Below are 16,993 nucleotides of genomic sequence, written 5' to 3' on the forward strand. Positions count from 1 at the left end.
GTCAGTACGCATACTACAATCAGTAGTTTGTTCTGAGAGGGCTGAACATTACATTCTCTTTATTGTTCAAAGTAAGTCTTATTTCAAAGGGATTGGTTCCTCCGACGTATTCCACATCTGACAGGTAATCACCACAGCTGTGCTGCTTTGGAAAATTTTCTGCGTCCTGCGTCGATGACGTTGATACTCTGTCCTCGAGGTCCTGCGTCGAGCTGATGTCACCGAATGTTATAAGTAGGGCGTCGGATGCACGATGCCCTTGGCCTCAGTTCCATTTTTTCCACGAACTTGTTCGCTTCGGCGATCTCAGCGCGCCTCGCTTCTTCTGAGTACTTGTTCTTCAAACTTGTTTGTTTGTGAAGATATCATGTCTTCGTCGTCTTCTACCCCGTGGCCGGGTTTCAAGAAGTGTCGGGACTGCGGTTCCAAGATGTCGCTGACGGACCCGCACAACGCCTGCATCTGATGCATCGGTGTGGACCACGCATCGGATGATTGAGACATTTGCAAGTTGTTGACATCGAAGGCCTTGCAGGAGCGGAAGAAGAAGCTTTCTGTCGGTAGGGTGTCCAAGCCCCGAAAGTCGAAATCCGCTGGGCTTTCGACCGACGATTCGAGAGGCGTCTCTCCGCGTCGTAGGCGTAAGTCCAGGGGTTCTCGGTCCCGGAGTGGGCCCCGCTATCCTCTGCCTCTTCGAGGCACTTGCGGATGCTCCGTCATCGGTCGGCTTCCTCGACGAGGACTCCGCCCGTCGGCGGGTTGCTTGTTCCAACAAGCATTCTTCTCCTGTGGAATGGGATGCATTTCGTACGGAGATGATGGTGATTTTCTGATCGCAGGGCTGCTTTCCGCCCGCGCCTTTGAAAGAAGCCAGCAGGGAATGTGCTAGGGCCGCCGCTCGCACGCCTTCGGGCTCGGCGCGATCATCGGGAGCCTTCGAGGTCCTGATCGGACAAGGTGGATCACTCTAGCCATGCCCGCTCCAGGTCCAGATCCTCAACGCCCTTGAGACCGTCTGAGCCTGTGAGGTCTTCGAAGAAGTCATCGACGGTGCCATGTCGTCGAGGGACTCTCTCGAGGCTTCCCCTCAGAGGAAGTCATCGAAGCCATCGGCGCCGAGGCCGTCGAAGGACACGCTCGGGGCACCGCCCTCGAGGCCTGTGTCGCAGCCATTGGCGCCGCGCTAAACGTCGACGCCAATTCTGTCGACGCCCTCGACGCCTTTTGTGGAGGCTTTACCAGAGGTACCTCGTGTGTCGGTGGAAACTCTGAGGAAGGCCCTGAAGAAGTCAGTAAGGTCTGTATTTGAGATTTTTTCTGTGCCCTCTTCCAGGGATTTGTTCCAGCCTCTGGATTATATTTCTGAGGTGGAGGAAGGGTCTGAAAAAGGTTTGGTACCTGATGAGGTTCCTGACGACCTGTTATCTGGTCATAGCCAGTTGGAAGACCTGCATCAGTCTTTGCACGACGCCAGTGGTCTTGATATCTCCCAGGAGGTTGAGCTTGATAGGCCTGAGCCTGGTACGTATGCTGACTCTTTGTACAGGCGCCTCATGTCGAGGGTGACGGAGTAGTTGGGGTGGTCTGCGCCACCAGTAGATTTTCTGCAGGAGGTCCACTAACTGACCCGGTAATGCCATTCCATATGGCCTTGCAAAGAAGGGTGGTGGTGGCTTGGACTGCTCCGGAGAGTCTCCCAGCAGTGAGCAAGTCGTTGCCGAAAAAATACCATCCAGCCAGTAACGACCCCTGCTACTTAACAACGCACCCCACTCCGGAGAGTTTGGTGGTACAGGCGGCTACAGCCCCGGCAAAGCAGGCGTCGTACCCTACCATCCCTCCTGATAGGGACGACAAACGTTTTGATGGCTGGGCAAAGAAAGTGTTTTCTTCAGGGGGTATGGCTTTACAGGCAGCCAACTCCGTTGTGCCTTAGCACGTTTCACTCACACTCCGTGGAATTGTGTGTCTTTGGCGGCTGAACATATTCCCAAAGGGGAGGAACGGGATGGTTTTCTTGCCCTTGTTAAGGATGGCAAGGATGCCATGTGTGAATCCGTTCAGTCGGGTCTGGACATGGCAGACTGTGTCAGCCGGTCCATGGCGGCGAGCACCGCGATGCGCAGATTTGCGTGGTTGCGGAATTCGCGGTTTGCTCCTAACGTACAAGCCCGGCTTCTCAACATGCCCTTTGATGGTGGGGCGTGGCCAGCATGCGAGCAGCAAGGACGTGAGTCCCGTGAGCTCCCTCTGGCCGCCCGCGATATCCTGTTTAAATATCCTTTGGACGGACCGAATCGGCTTGGAAAGATACCCGAGCTGACCTAAAGCGGTATAGCACGCCTGGAAGGAATCCTGACTCCCGGACGAAATCCGTTCAGCATCTATGTCGACAAACCGGGAGCCCCCCTGGGCGCGAGGAAATGCCCGCCAAAATGGCCGCCGCGGAGCTCCTTCGTGCGGGCCTGTGGAACACAAGCGTGCACTGACCCGGCGGGACCCTAGATTCCCAGCTGGACCCACGTAGTGCCGGAAACACACGCATGACTGGGTTGAGGGTTGAGACAAGCGCTGGTGCCCCGGACACATCCTGCTGTACCACGCCCTTGTAAGGTGCTTCTCCACCGTGCGGGACGAGCAGGGGGCACCATGGGCAAAGATAAAACAAAACGGGGTACCACGCAAAGCACCATGGACCAATACGCAACTAGCACCCCAACCACTGCAATGGAGGTGGAACCACCGACGGCCTCCCCGCCTGAGGCTGGAGACCTGACATTAAAGGATGTGATGGCCGCCATCGCTACTTCTCGCTCCTCAATGGAGAAAAAAATGGACGGCATCCCAGCAGAGGTCTCATTCCTCCGACCCGACCTCCAAAAGCTGTCCTCTCGCACAGGGGAGGTAGAATAGAGAGTCTCGAACGTGGAGGATGATCTTGGTGGGGTCCCCCTGCAGCTATCACAGGCAATTGCACGTCCAAAATCTCTGGAGGCACGAGTGGAGGAGGGAGAGGGCAGATCACGCCGTAACAATATTTGCATTTTGGGACTGCCGGAAGGAGCAGAAGGTCCCAGTATGGAGCTCTTCCTCGAGCAATTGCTGGCAGACCTGGCGGCACCGAAATCCTTCTCCAATTTCTTTTCAATAGAGAGAGCCCACCGAGTACCATCAGGGCGTCCAATACCTGGGGCCCCTCTTAGGACCGTCATCGCAAAGCTATTGAACTACAGAGACAGTGATGCAATACTGCAGATGGCCCGATCCGGAGGCCCGACTACATACAACGGCTCCAAAATCGCGTTCTTCCCGGACTACACCCGGGAAGTGCAAAGAGCCAGACAATCCTTTGAACATCTAAAGAGGAAACTGTACTCTATGAACCTCAAATATGGGCTGTTTTTCCCGGCACAACTCAAGATCCAGCACAATGCCACCACGGTGCACTTTACGGACCCAAAAGAGGCCTGGAAATGGGGCGAGACACACATCGCCGGGAATTGGGACTCGAGGATCCCAGACCCTGGGGGCAGGCCTACACTCCAGGGAGAAAGTAGGGCGACGAGGGCGGCTCCCCCCTCGACTGGAACCCAATGGTCTGGCTCAAGAAATAGAAAATTGACGCATTAAACCAGGTATGACAATTGATGTACACCCAGCGAGACTACACCAGGGCACGCGCCAGACACGCATGCAAGGGTACTGTGAAACCCTGTTTACACTTTGCCGTAAATCCGTCAAAGGAACATGATGTAAGCAGCGGGCCCCTAAGAGCCACCACCTACGATCCAGAGCTCTGTGAGGATTGTGAACAATTTGGGTGGTGTGGCAGAACGAGTAGAGAAAAGAACATTAGGTAATAGTTATTAGTTAATGAGTTGACTGTCCTTTTGACAGTGTATTGAATTTGTTATATTGGGCGACAGAGCTTCAAGTTGGGTGGAGTATGGGGTGGGGGTGGGGGTGGAGGGATCAAAGATGTAATGTTAAGCACCGCACCAGTTCCAACACACGCATGGCAACAGCTTCCTTACTAATAAGCCACGCGAAACACAGGAGTACATATGTCTCGACAGATAACCACCTTAAGTACGACCATGACCAATCCCTGAACAGGCCGCTGTATCACGCAGCATCCCTAGATACCCAACACAGCGTCACTATAGTCACACAGCTCAAATGGCAGGGACCTCCAACATGAGCAGAAATAGAACCATCCGGCTGATGACATGGAATGTAAACAGGCTTGGTAATAGCATCAAAAGGCGAGTGGTCCTGCAGGCGTTGAACCGAAACTCCCCAGACATAGCTTTCCTAACAGAGACGCATCTCGCTGGTACAAAGTGCACACTATTTAAACGCTCGAACTGTAGATTGGCATTACACGCCGGTTTCAAGATGGGATTGCAAGGGGTATTAATCCTAGTACACTGAAGACTTCCATATATACCCTTCACTGTTACACAGGACACAGGAGGCAGATTCGTACACACGACAGGAACCCTCTGGGAACGCACTATAGCCATGACTGCTTTATATGCACCACCCAATCTGCTAACCTCTGACCAATGACATCTCGCCCCTACTTGTTACCAGCTCTGCAGATCTTATACTAATTGGGGGAGACTTCAATGAAGTAATGAATATAGACATTGATAGAACACATGTAAGGTCCAGAAACCCAGAAACATGCACTAAACTCGCAACATTCACTAATGCTCTGGGGCTGCAAGACGTATGGAGATCATTGCATTCCAACGAAAGAGAATACTCGTATCACTCTGGAGCACATGCCTCACTGTCCCGGTTAGATTATTTCTTCCTACCATTAAGCAATATACATGAAGCACGTGAGGCACACCTACTCCCCAGAGGCATATCGGATCACTCTCCACTCACAATAACGATTAAGACCAACAGATCAACTCCCCACCCAGTTGGAGATTAAATAGTTACTACCTAGGATTCCCAGAACTGGTGGAACATATTCAAAAGGTCACCGAATCGTACTTTGAATTGAATAATGGCTCTGTAGACAGCCCGATAACACTATGGGAGGCTCTAAAGACGGTATTAAGAGGTGAGATCATAGCCTGGACCTCAGCCCACAAAAAGAAATATCTAGAAGCAATACGCGAAGCTAAAATAAAGGTACAGAATGCAGAAGTTGAGCATATAACCCATGACCAACCCGCGACGCACCGTACTCTACAATTAGCGCAAAAACAGCTGCATCACATAACTTTAGATAACGCTAAACAAGCACATGCAGCGATGCGAGCAAGGGTATACGAGACAGGGGACAAGGCTGGGAAAATAATAGCATGGCTAGAACGTAGGGAGCTGGGCCTTACCCAAGTCAGGAAACTGATGACGGAAGGACCAGATCCACTGTTAACAGACCAGGACATAGCGGAGGGGTTCGCAAAGTACTACACAGAACTGTACAGAGCACCATCCTCACCGATATCGACTGACATACTGGACGAAATCACTCTCCCTACTTTAAGTGTGCAACAGCGCGACATATTAGAACAAGAAATCACAGAGGAAGAAATCACCCATGCAATGTCAGAACTCCAATCAGGGAAAACCCCAGGTCCAAACGGCTTCCCAGTCGAAATATGGAAGAAAATTGGTGCAAATGTAATCTCCCCGCACCTGCTATGCCTTTTTCAACACTCACATTCACCCCCAGAACTTAGAAAAGCCACGATAATAGTTTTACCAAAAGCGGATAAACCACCTGACAAGTGCAGCTCCTACAGACCCATCTCCCTAATACACTGCGAGGCCAAGATACTTGCAAAGGTACTGGCCAACTGACTACAGCAAGTTATACACACACTGGTACACTCAGACCAGTGTGGGTTCATGCCGGAGAGATCCACTAGACAGAATATATACAGATTACATACAGCACTGGAAAAATTACGTGGGCTGCAGAGCCCCCTGGCCTTGCTGGCCATAGACTTTGAAAAGGCTTTTGACTCTGTTTATTAGGAAGCAGTATGGGCGATTGTGCAACGAATGGGCATAGGACCGTACTTCATGAGCTGGGTCAAGCTGCTATATCACCTTCCTGAAGCGGTAACCAAGGTAAACGGGCATGTCTCAAATCCTTTCCGGCTGGGTAAGGGCACAGGACAGGGTTGCCCCCTGTCAGATTTGATATTCGCATTAGCGATCGAACCTTTAGCAATCCTACTAAGATCCACACAAACATGGAGTGGATTCAGATGGGCAGAAGACTGGGAGGACAAGGTGTCCTTATACGCAGATGACCTACTAATATACCTACAGGACCCACGTGACTCTTGCCCTATCGTGACGCAATTGCTAAAAAGATACGGCAGGTTCAGCAGCCTTCGTGTCAGCTGGTCTAAATCCATACTGTTCCCAGTGAAGCAGATGGACAACGCAGTACCAGACGAATGCCCATACCGCATTGAAAGGGAGCAATTTAGATACTTAGGCATACAAATTACACATAAACTAACAGACTATGTGCCCAAGAACTTACTCCCTATAGCGTTAAGGTTCAAAGATGACGTCCAACATTGGATGTCCTTACCACTTAAACTATTCGGATGTGCTGCACTTTTCAAAATGATGGCTCTCCCCCGCTTTCTTTATATATTGCAAAATGCTCCACTGCCTGTTGCGCCCAGTGAGTCTCATAAAATAGATCAAACACTTAGGAAATTGCTATGGAAAGGGGGACGCCCATGTCTGGCACTCACGACCCTACAAAGATCCATATGGGAAGGCGGAATTGGACTCCCCCGGCTGCAAACATATTGCTGGGCCAGTCAAATGGCAATAATAAATGATAAACTACACGGGGACGCCACGCTACCGCACAATAGAATGCCAGATTCCAACCCACAAGAAAGACCCATCATGAAATACCTCTATTGCCAAAAAGATCGGGCTGCAGCCCCATCCATGCAGACACATATAACTTTAGTATGGTCGGATACTCATAAATACTTAGTCTGGGATGGAAAGCTAACCCCAGCACAACCACTGTGGAATAATAAACACCTCCCGGAAGTGAACAAACTCCCTAAATGGCGCTCCTGGTCCCAACTAGGCATTACAAAAATTGGGGACGTAGTGAGAGAAGACGAAATAATATCATTCGAAGTTTTAGCCACCACTTTTACGCTTCCCCCCAATGAACAGTACCACTATGTGCAACTTAAACATGCGCTACAGGTCCATCTCCCCGATATGATAGACATGCCAGACTACTCCCCGCTGGAATGCCACCTGTTCCCAGAAATGGTTAGGCGCAAAGTCACGTCTACCTTATATAGTGCCATAACTTCCTTTGCCACGAAAGAACTGTCGGGTTTGAAGGCCAAATGGGAAAGGGATGTGGGCGCCATACTTCCTGAGGACTGGGTGGCTGCACTAATGTTCCCCAGAGAGGTGGCTATCTCCTCCAGGTTCAGGTTAATACAACTAAAGATACTGCGCAGAATTTATTACCCGAGGATAGCACTATTCAACTGGGGGAAAACCACTGACCCGCACTGCCTGAGATGTAAAAGGGAGGAAGGCTCCTACTATCACATACTGTGGGAATGTGCCGTCATCCAACAATACTGGCAGCAATGCTGCAGCGAACTGTCAAGGGTAATGGGCAAAAGAATTCACATGAGCCCCAAACAACTACTGCTGGGAATAGAAGAGGATATCGAGCTAACACGTTATGAAAAAGCGTTTTTATCTACTACCTCTGCAATACTGAAAAGGAATATAGCGCAACTCTGGGGCTCTGCAACAGCACCGACTTATGAGCAATGGTTGACAGATGTGGACATTTGTATTGCAATGCAAAAAAGAGTGTATACAGCCCGGGTATGTCCTGAGAAAGCTCAGAAAATATGGCAAAAATGGGAAGATGCACACTGAACAGTAACCTGTATGGACAGACTGTGCTAAAACCCAACGACTCGTAAGGGAACCAGTTTGCGCAATATTAATGTGGTTATATGTCCGGTTGTACTAAGCTCCCCTGTATGTGGAACAAGATGTGGAACTACGAATGGGCGGGAAAGGGAAGTATTGGTTACCCCGTTGCTCGGGGCTGTATGTTTTCTTTGTATTAACAAAAAACAATAAAATGTTATATTAAAAAAAAAAAACATGCCCTTTGATGGTGTCCATCTTTTTGGCAGCAAGGCTGACGAGAGCCTTGAGAGGTTGCAGACCTCAAAGGCTGCAGCAAAGTTGTTGAGCGCTGAAGTTCGCCAACCTCCGCCTGTTCGTCCTAGGGGACAGCAATGGAGGGGAGGTTCCTTTCGATACTACTCGTCTTTTGGTAGACCGAGGGGAACGGCCAGTCAAAGGGGCCAACGTAGGAGCACCAGAGGTGGAAAACAGGGTACTCGAGGTGCCAAGGCTGCTTAGAGCAGTTGCCTCCTTGCCCTCAGGCACTGCCGCAGCTGCTTCAGCTCAGTCATGAGGCCATGTCCCATGGTTCGCCGGTTGGGGGAAGGCTGGCGCAGCATCTTGTAGAATGGCGTGCCATTACTTCAGATGTGTGGGCTCTGGAAATCATAGCCCACGGCTACTGTCTTCCTTTCCGGCAGAGGACACACGACAATCCACCAGGGAATCTCTCTTTGAAGAGTCTGGATCCGCTCCTTGCGCAGAAAATCAAATCCCTGCTGGACAAAGGCACCATAGAACTGGTACCTGTAGCGGAGAGGAACAAGGGATGGTATTCCCCATATTTTTTTGATCCCGAAAAAAGACGGGGGATTGAGACGCATCATGGACTTGCGTGGTTCGAACAAGCTCCTCAAGAAGGATAAGTTCAAGATAGTTACTATCTCTCAAGTCCTCCAGGCCCTTCAACTTCAGGACTGGTTGGTGTCTCTCGACCTTAAGGATGCTTACTTTCATGTGCCGATTCATCCCAAGCACAAGAAATACCCGAGGTTCGCGGTTGGTGACTCGCACTTTGTTTCGGGTCCTGCCGTTCGGATTGACCTCGGCCCTGACGGTCTTCACCAAGCGCATGGTGGTGGTGGTAGCGCATCTCAGGAAAGGGGGGATTCACTTCAACCCCTACCTGGACAATTGGTTGATCAGGGTGCGCTCTCCTGAGCCAAGTCCTGGATCATCCGTCAGTCACCTGCCACTCCCTTCACAGGCTGGGTTTCTCCCTCAACATTAAAGAAGTCCCACTTGACACCTAGCCAGCGGCTCCAGTACTTCGGAGCAGTGCTCGACACATCCCTGGGGCTGTGTTTTCCTACCAAGGTGAGGGCTCATCACATTCTGCAGATGGTGTACAAGTTTCAACATGCCCAGAGTCTCCCGGGGTTCGAGTTCTTGAGGTTGCCCGGCCTCATGGCATCCTGCATTCTCCTGGTGCCAGAGGCCAGGCTGCGGATGAGATCTCTGCAGTGGGCTCTCAAGATACAGTGGTCACAGTCCTCCGGCAGGATGTCGGATCCTATTCAGGTGCCGCCCTCGGTCGCCCAGGACCTTCTGTGGTGGGGCGTCAAAGGCAATCTGATGAAGGGGGCTCCATTTTGGCTACCCTGGCCAGAAGGGACTACCGTGACGGACGCATTCCTCACGGGATGGGGAGCTCATGCCAACGAGTTGACAGTCAACGGTCGTTGGTCTCCGTCGGAGTCCAGACTCCATATCAGTCTGTTGGAACTGAGGGCCGTCAAGCTAGCCCTGAAGGCTTTTCTGCTGTCTGTGCGGGTGAAGACTGTCCTGATTCTGATGGACAGTACAGTTGCCATGCACTACCTCAACAAAAGGGGGGGGCCGGGTCTCTCCCTCTGTGCAGAGAGGCGATGCAGCTCTGGTTCTGGGCCATGCAGCAGGAAATTTCGATCTCTGCAGTTCATCTGGCTGAAGACAAAAAACGCGGTGGCGGAAGCTCTGAGCAGGCAGAGCACAGTCTCTCACGAGTGGGAGCTGGCTCAGGTGATTCTCCTGGAGATCTTCGCCCTTTGGGGGACCCCACAAGTGGATCTCTTCGCAACCAGTGTCAACCGGAAGTGCAAAAGATTCTGCTTGCGGGCATTTCCTCCAAGAGGAGTCTTAGGGGATGCATTTGTAGTGGAGTGGTCCTTCACACTGCTTTACGCGTTTCCTCCGGTTCCTGTCATTCCGCAAGTGCTGCAGAGGTTACGGAGGTTCGGTTCCCGAATGATCCTCATTGCTCCGGCATGGGCCAGGAGAACGTGGTACCCGGACCTTCTCGACATGTCCATCTGCCCTCCACACCGTCTTCCCTACCGAGACGATCTGCTCTCATGGGAGGGGGGGTCAGGTTCTCCATCCAGAGGTCAAGTCCCACAACCTTCATGCTTGGCTTCTGAACTGTTGAGGTATAAGGATTGGGACCTCCCTGCAGACGTGATGGAGGTGTTGCTTTCGGCCAGAAGGCCTGCAACAAAGTCCCAGTACCGTTGCCATTGGAGAAAGTTCTGCGACTGGTTCAGGGTTAAGAATGTGGATCCTTTTTCATGTGCCATTCCTGTGGTTCTGTCTTTTTTGCTTTCATAAGCCCACAAGGGCCTGCAAGTGGGTACCATTAAAGGTTACCTGGTGGCGCTGTCCCTATTTAAGCGCTCGTCTGAGGAGTGTTCTTATTTTAAAATTCCTTTGATTTCTCTGTTTCTGAAAGGGCTCACTAATGTGTTCCCACAGTCACCTTTCCAGCTGCCCGGTTAGGATTTGAACCTAGTTCTAAAATTCCTAATGGGAGCTCCGTTTGAGCCTTTACATTCTTGTCCTTTGAGACTGTTGACCTTGAAAACTGTATTTTTAGTTGCGGTCACTTCCACTCGCAGAGTGAGTGAGTTGCAGGCACTTTCTGTTAAGTCACACTTCACGGTGTTCCAGAAGGACAGGGTTGTCTTGGGGTTCGTCCTTCTTTTCTTCCGAAAGTTGTGTCGGAATTTCATTTAAGCCAGAAGGTCATTCTTCCAGCATTTTATCCTCCTCCGCATCCTGGTAAGGAAAAGGAGAGGCTCCATAGGTTGGATCCTAGGAGAGCTTTAAGTTTCTACATCTCACGCATGTCCCGGGTCAGAGTGGACGATCAGCTCTTTATAGGATACGCTGAAAGGCGTTTGGGACAGCTGTTACTAAACAGACTTTGTCTAGGTGGATTATCTTGACAATTTCTGAATGTTACCGCTTGGCGGGTAAGGACCCTCTGGTAGGCTTACGGGCCCATTCTACTAGGGGTGTGGCTGCCTCTACTGCCCTGCAGAGGGGTGTTCTCATTCGTAACATTTGTGAAGCAGCCACTTGGGCCTCTGTCCATACTTTTGTAAAACACTACTCCCTGGATTCTATCCATGGGCAAGATTTGGCCTTTGGCAAGGCGGTCCTCTATTCTGCAATTTAATTGGGCATTCTAAAATTCTAAATTCTTTTCCCACCTCCTTACATTGGTACTGCTTTGGGAGTCTGTCATAGATGTGGAATATGTCGGAGGAACCAATCCCTTCGAAGAACAAGTTGCTTTCTTACCTGGTAACGTTCTTTCTATGGGATGTTCTGATGACGTATTCCACATCGTACCCTCCCAGCCTGCCCCTCTACAGAATTTCTTATGCGATTGCAGCTTCTGTTTCCTTAAGGCTTTCTGTAGTCATACTGGCAGAAGATTGGTGCCACACATTCTGGGGAAAAAAACTACAACTGAGGCTACGTGCGTCCTACTTATTACATCCGGTGACGTTGGCTCGACGGAGGCCCTCGAGGACAGCTCACGCAGACGCCGAATATTTTCCGAAGCAGCACAGCTGTGGTGATTACCTGTCATAGATTTGGAATATGTTGTCGGAACATCCCATCGAAAGAACGTTACCAGGTAAGAAAGTAACTTCTTTTTATGTTGATTGGCAAACCTAGAGTGTCTTCAAAGACACCCAGTTTCAGAGAGGGTTTTTATTATGGTCCAACTCGAGCACAAAATTTGGGGACACGGAAAGCATCACAATACATCCTGGCCAGGCTCCACAGTCTTTGACTTATGTCTCTTTCTGATGCCTTCCTTTATCTACACTCCAGGACTGAAGGGACCTCTCCGAACCTCGATTCAGAATGAATGGATGGAAGAAGTTACCCCGATCATTGTAGCCACCATCAGCTTTGGCATGGGAGTGGACAAGGCCAATGTCAGGTATGGTGCTGCAGTGATGCCAACTTTCTTTTGCTTTTGCTAGTCTGAACTGTGTGCTGCTCTTAGGCCTTGCTCAGTCTCCCTCTCTCCTTATTGTTCCAATGTTAGGTTTGTTGCTCATTGGAATCTAGCCAAGTCCATGGCTGGGTATTACCAGGAGTCTGGAAGAGCGGGTAGAGATGGGAAGCCTTCCTCCTGCCGACTCTATTACTCAAGGGGTGACCGTGATCAAGTCAGCTTTCTGATTAAGAAAGATGTTGCAAAAAGTCAGGTAAGCAATAATTATATTGGGATTTTGCAATGATGTATGTTTATATGCAACCTAGTGTTGTAGTCTTTGCCTCTTTGTAGTGCAGTAGTAGGTATGTTACCCAACTTAATGAGATTTGAAAATGTGAATTTCGAAACTGCAAACTACTAAATTGCTGCATCTGTCCTCAGACTGGAAGTGTTACAAAACGAATTAGGAAGCCTTTTCTAACGGAACCCTATGAACAGTATCCATGCCCCAACTGCTGCAAAGAGTTCCAGGTTTATAGTGCTCATTACACTTCTTTGCTTAAGTCGAAAGTTGTTTCCTAACGCAGATATTGTGACCCTCTAGCTGCTGGTTACCCTTCTGAGTGTAGCTGCAGCATGCCTACCAGCAATTAACTATTCCCCCTTGCCATAAGGGATCAAGATCATTGCAAAACAGGAATTCCTGCACCCCTACCGGATGCTTGGAAGTTATTCACAACCCACGAGTTAAAGGTAGTCATCTTGGGCTTGAGCCATCAACATGCTCTATCTCTTCACTTCTGACTGGATCACTGACTGCCGCCAGGTTCTGGGTGATAGCCCCCAGCAGGCTAGTTTTGAAGGTTCTTCTTGCTGTGGTCTGACCTTTGCTACTATCTAGGCTGTAGGCCACAGCAGGCTGTCTGGTGATCATGCAATGGCTCTCAGCACACTAGACTTTCCATCTTTCCTCCTCTTTCTCTCCAACTGCATCACCTCTGCAGACTGCCATCCCAACCCCCAAATACTCTGGTTCTCTCTGCCTCCTTTTATGTTGCCAATCTTGCATCATTTGCCCAATAATGAGGAGGATTAATGGACCCATTTCCTCTTAGCTGAGAGTTATGGGATTGGTTACGGATCCTAGGTCTAAACATCCCACTATGTTTCACATCGCCTTCATTTCAATGTGTTCTGCCACTCCCTCAGCCCTGTGCTTTATAATTGCTTTATTGACAAGGAACACGCTGGCTGAGGCCTTACAGACTGCCTCTTTGCAGTAAGACAGAACTGTCTGTGCCCACACGGGACAGCCTCCCAACTGTGGCCTTGAGGGATGCAAGTAGTCAGCTCTTCCATTGTGAGTGTTTTGAATGCCATCCGGGGCATAGCGACTTTGCATAATGTGGCGTGTTAGTTGTGGTATTGACGTATGTGCTATCATGTCTTGTTGATCTTCTAGGCGAAGGAGGTGTTAATGGTGGGGATGTGCTTGATGGAGGCCGGTACAGTTGTGGTGGGTAATGAAATTATGCTGCTATGATGTTCTGATAATAGGTGGCCTTGACCATGTTGATCAGCCGTCTGCGGTTTGAAAATAGTTCCTTGAGTAGTGCAGGGTATGAAGCTCTGTGGTACTGGCGGCAGGCCGTTTCTTGTTTTCAGATAGTTATTTTGTTGGGGTTGAGATTTTGAGTGTGTCACGGTGTGGAATGTTTGGGCCTAAGGGCATGTAGTTTCACTAGGCCCAGATGATTCATGTTGCATGTGAAGGTGGAGTTGAGAGCTTCAAGAACTGTCACTGACCAGGTTAGCTTGTGGTTGTTTGGCCGAGGTGAGGTTGAAGTTTTTGTGGCCTTCAATGAGGGCTTCCACTGGGAAATTTTCAATGATTTGAAGGCTAGTTCGCTGCTTTCTTTTGGGAAAATTTGATAGTAGTGCTGTGTATAATATCGAAGGGGATTACTTTGGTATCGGGTAATAATGTTCCCTTACATAATGTCCCTGTACATGTTGCCGGGAAAAGCCATTGGCGACATTGCATATGGCGACATTATGTATGGGGACGGGTTGCGGGGATGTCCCGCTGCTCCCCTTGTAAAATAAAAAAAGAAATAGGGTTTGCAGGGGTGTCCCCAGCATCATGTTCAATGTAATAATGTCTCTGCAAAAAAACAGCGACTTTTTTGTCAGGAGACATTTTTGCTGGCACATTTTTCCATGGAACCATTGCTTGCTGATCTGGACAGTCAATTGGAAATGGATATTTATATCAGAGGGTTAGCAAGGCATGATGAGGACGACGACGTTGGGGATGTTGCCTTTCTTATGTTGGATCTTTAGTGTTTTGTGTGAGGTACAGGGTGTCAAAAAGGCAATGGAGGGCATCCCTCATGATTTTGGTTGCCAGGGAGGTTGAAGTCCCTGAGGCAGAGGCTGTTGGTGTGGGTAAGAGTCATGGTGTTGACAATTTCAGTGAAATGTTTGATCAAGGGAGTGTTGGGTTTCGGTTTTCTGTAGCTGTGACTGAAAGTAACTGTCCATTGAGGTGAGTGGGAAGTGGCGGAAGAGGGCTTCAGACGAGCGAAAGGTGGCATTGTCCAGTCTGGTGCACAGCCATGAGGTATTGTGGATGATGGTTAGGCCTCCATCCGTCCTTTTCAGCCCATTTGCATTTTGCATGCTGTAGCCATTGGGAATGAGGGGTGTCCAGCCAAAGGATCGAAAATAAAGGATTGAATGCCCTTTTGTTCGAATCCAAAAGGATCGGAAAAAAAGGGTTGAATGTTTTTTTATTTATTCATATATTTTTTGAGTGTAGTATACATAAAATGTTTTTTATAAAAAGAAAACGGGGGTTAGTGGGAACCCCCCCCATAAAAAAAATTGACCCTTTTTTTCGGCCCTTTTGGAGTCCAAAAAAAGCCATTCAAGCCTTTTGTTTTCGATCCTTTGACCTATAACCGGAATGAGGCTGTCTAGGATTTGGGTGGAGGCCAGTGTCCTCGAAGTCTGATGATGAAGAAGGCCTCCAAGTTTTGGGCAGTGATGAAGTCTACAATGTTTGCAGTGTGATTGGTTGCAGGCAGAAGTTGGCAAGAATCAGTTTTCGTGTTTTGGGTGGATGCTTGAGTGCTTTGTCCATGGTGATGCTGATGAGTGGTGTGTTTGTCTTTGTCAGGTGATGGTTGGGATGGGCTGTGAAGAGAGAGGGGTGAGACATATATTAGGTTCTTACTTGGGGTTTGGTGGACAGGGGTTTGGGTCCTGTGTCCGCCTTGTCCAACAGATCCAAACAGGAGTGGCATTCTCCTTGTCTGCTTTTAGCCGAGGATGTCTGGCCATGGGCGCCCTGGGATGAGGGGGTGAAGGTAGTGAAGTCGGCAGGTTTAAGTGGGTTGGGACGGGAGGAGTGAGACCACTTGACCTGCTTAATCTGCGCTTCCAACAGCTCACCAACTTCAAAAGAAAATAGAGAATATAACCTTCCCCTATTCAATCTGCAAGCTGCTTCCCCCGCTCTCCCCTGTGTTACTGCAGTTAGTGTAATTGATGATCTTATAAATAGAATGTTGATCACTGCTACAGCAGGGGGGAGCATTCACACACAGTACCTCTATCAGTGCTGCCCCAAAATGCAAAGACATCCCTTAATGATAATGTCCGGTGTCAACCTTTCAATCAAAAACAATCCTGTTTGGAGTGTGAATCTGTAAAGTGCCAAGTCCACTTCTACCTGACCTCATAATGTTGAATCAAGCCTTTAAGTTCTTAGTCCGCACATGGGCAAGTAATCGCTGTCTATTTTGGACAAGGGAAAGAAAGTGTACAACACATGGAAATACTAAGGTTTGGATGTAGACCACCTTATGGGGTAGGAGGGGAAAACCAGGGCAAGACCAATCCCACTAACCATGGGAAGCAAGGAAAGTAGTGAAGCAATGCTGAGGGTTATTGTGCAATTGAAGTAGAACCCCAACCTATAAAAAGTAGGTTCAAGCAGGAATTGGCACAGTCAGAAAGGTGGTTCAGGCCGGAGAAGGTGCACACAGACAACCAGAGAAGAAAAGAAACCAGAGATTGCAGAGGAATGCTTTGCTGCTGTAGAGCCAACCCCAGAGGAAAGAGAAAAGCACTGGACTGCTGAGGGCTGCTTCTCAGACCCTGCCAAAGATCAGAGAGCAAGTAGAGCAATTCTCTGAATGCTTACTGGGGGGCTATAGCTTAGACCTTGCCAGGATCCAAAGTCTAGGCGGGGCTTAACAATGCTGTGAGCAATGTTCCCCCTCCACCACCCCTCCTTTGTGTTAGGAATTCCCTGGGGGGATGGGTGGATTCCGTTACTTTTTTCTTTTTTTTTCTTTTGATTTGAAGGATCCCCCGGTGAAGCATCATGTGCCAGTAGGTCCTTCATTTTTTAAGTCCCTTCGATTAGGGACTATGACACTAGGTCATTTAGAGAGTAGGCCTTTGCACCTGTTCAGGTCTCCATGCTGATATATTTAGTTTAGCCCTCTAACTACCACAGAACCTTAATTTAAAACCCAATCCTGTTGAAACTGACTAATAAAGGTGTTGAACTACATCATATTTCTCTTAAGTGTATTTCTGGACTCCCATCATAAGTGCTCAGTTTGATTTGTTTTCATGTCTGCTTTAATTGGCTAGGTACTGTTTTAGGTGTTTGCGTTTAAGATTTTTAAACCAGTCTTTCCATAGATTATTCTTGGTTTTCTGTCCTCATAATTTTGCATTTTCTTTTGCTGGACCTCTTTTATGAGCTTGTCGTCTGGATCTCTGTCCAATATTTCAGTC

The 16,993-nt window shown here is 49.1% G+C and overlaps 1 protein-coding gene across 3 annotated transcripts in view; it reads left to right on the forward strand.

Moving 5' to 3' along the window:
- RECQL5 (RecQ like helicase 5) overlaps positions 1–16,993 on the forward strand; it is a 1,190,108-nt gene that overhangs the window by 409,116 nt on the left and 763,999 nt on the right. For all 3 annotated transcript variants that reach the window (XM_069654764.1, XM_069654765.1, XM_069654766.1), the window contains 2 exons: positions 12,067–12,178; positions 12,287–12,449. In XM_069654764.1, the coding sequence (XP_069510865.1) occupies positions 12,067–12,178; positions 12,287–12,449 (275 nt within the window). The remainder of the gene's footprint in view (positions 1–12,066; positions 12,179–12,286; positions 12,450–16,993) is intronic.

The sequence above is a fragment of the Ambystoma mexicanum genome, chromosome 3q, assembly GCF_040938575.1.
Source record: "Ambystoma mexicanum isolate Mex_15411 chromosome 3q, UKY_AmexF1_1, whole genome shotgun sequence".
NCBI classification, from domain to species: Eukaryota; Metazoa; Chordata; class Amphibia; order Caudata; family Ambystomatidae; genus Ambystoma; species Ambystoma mexicanum.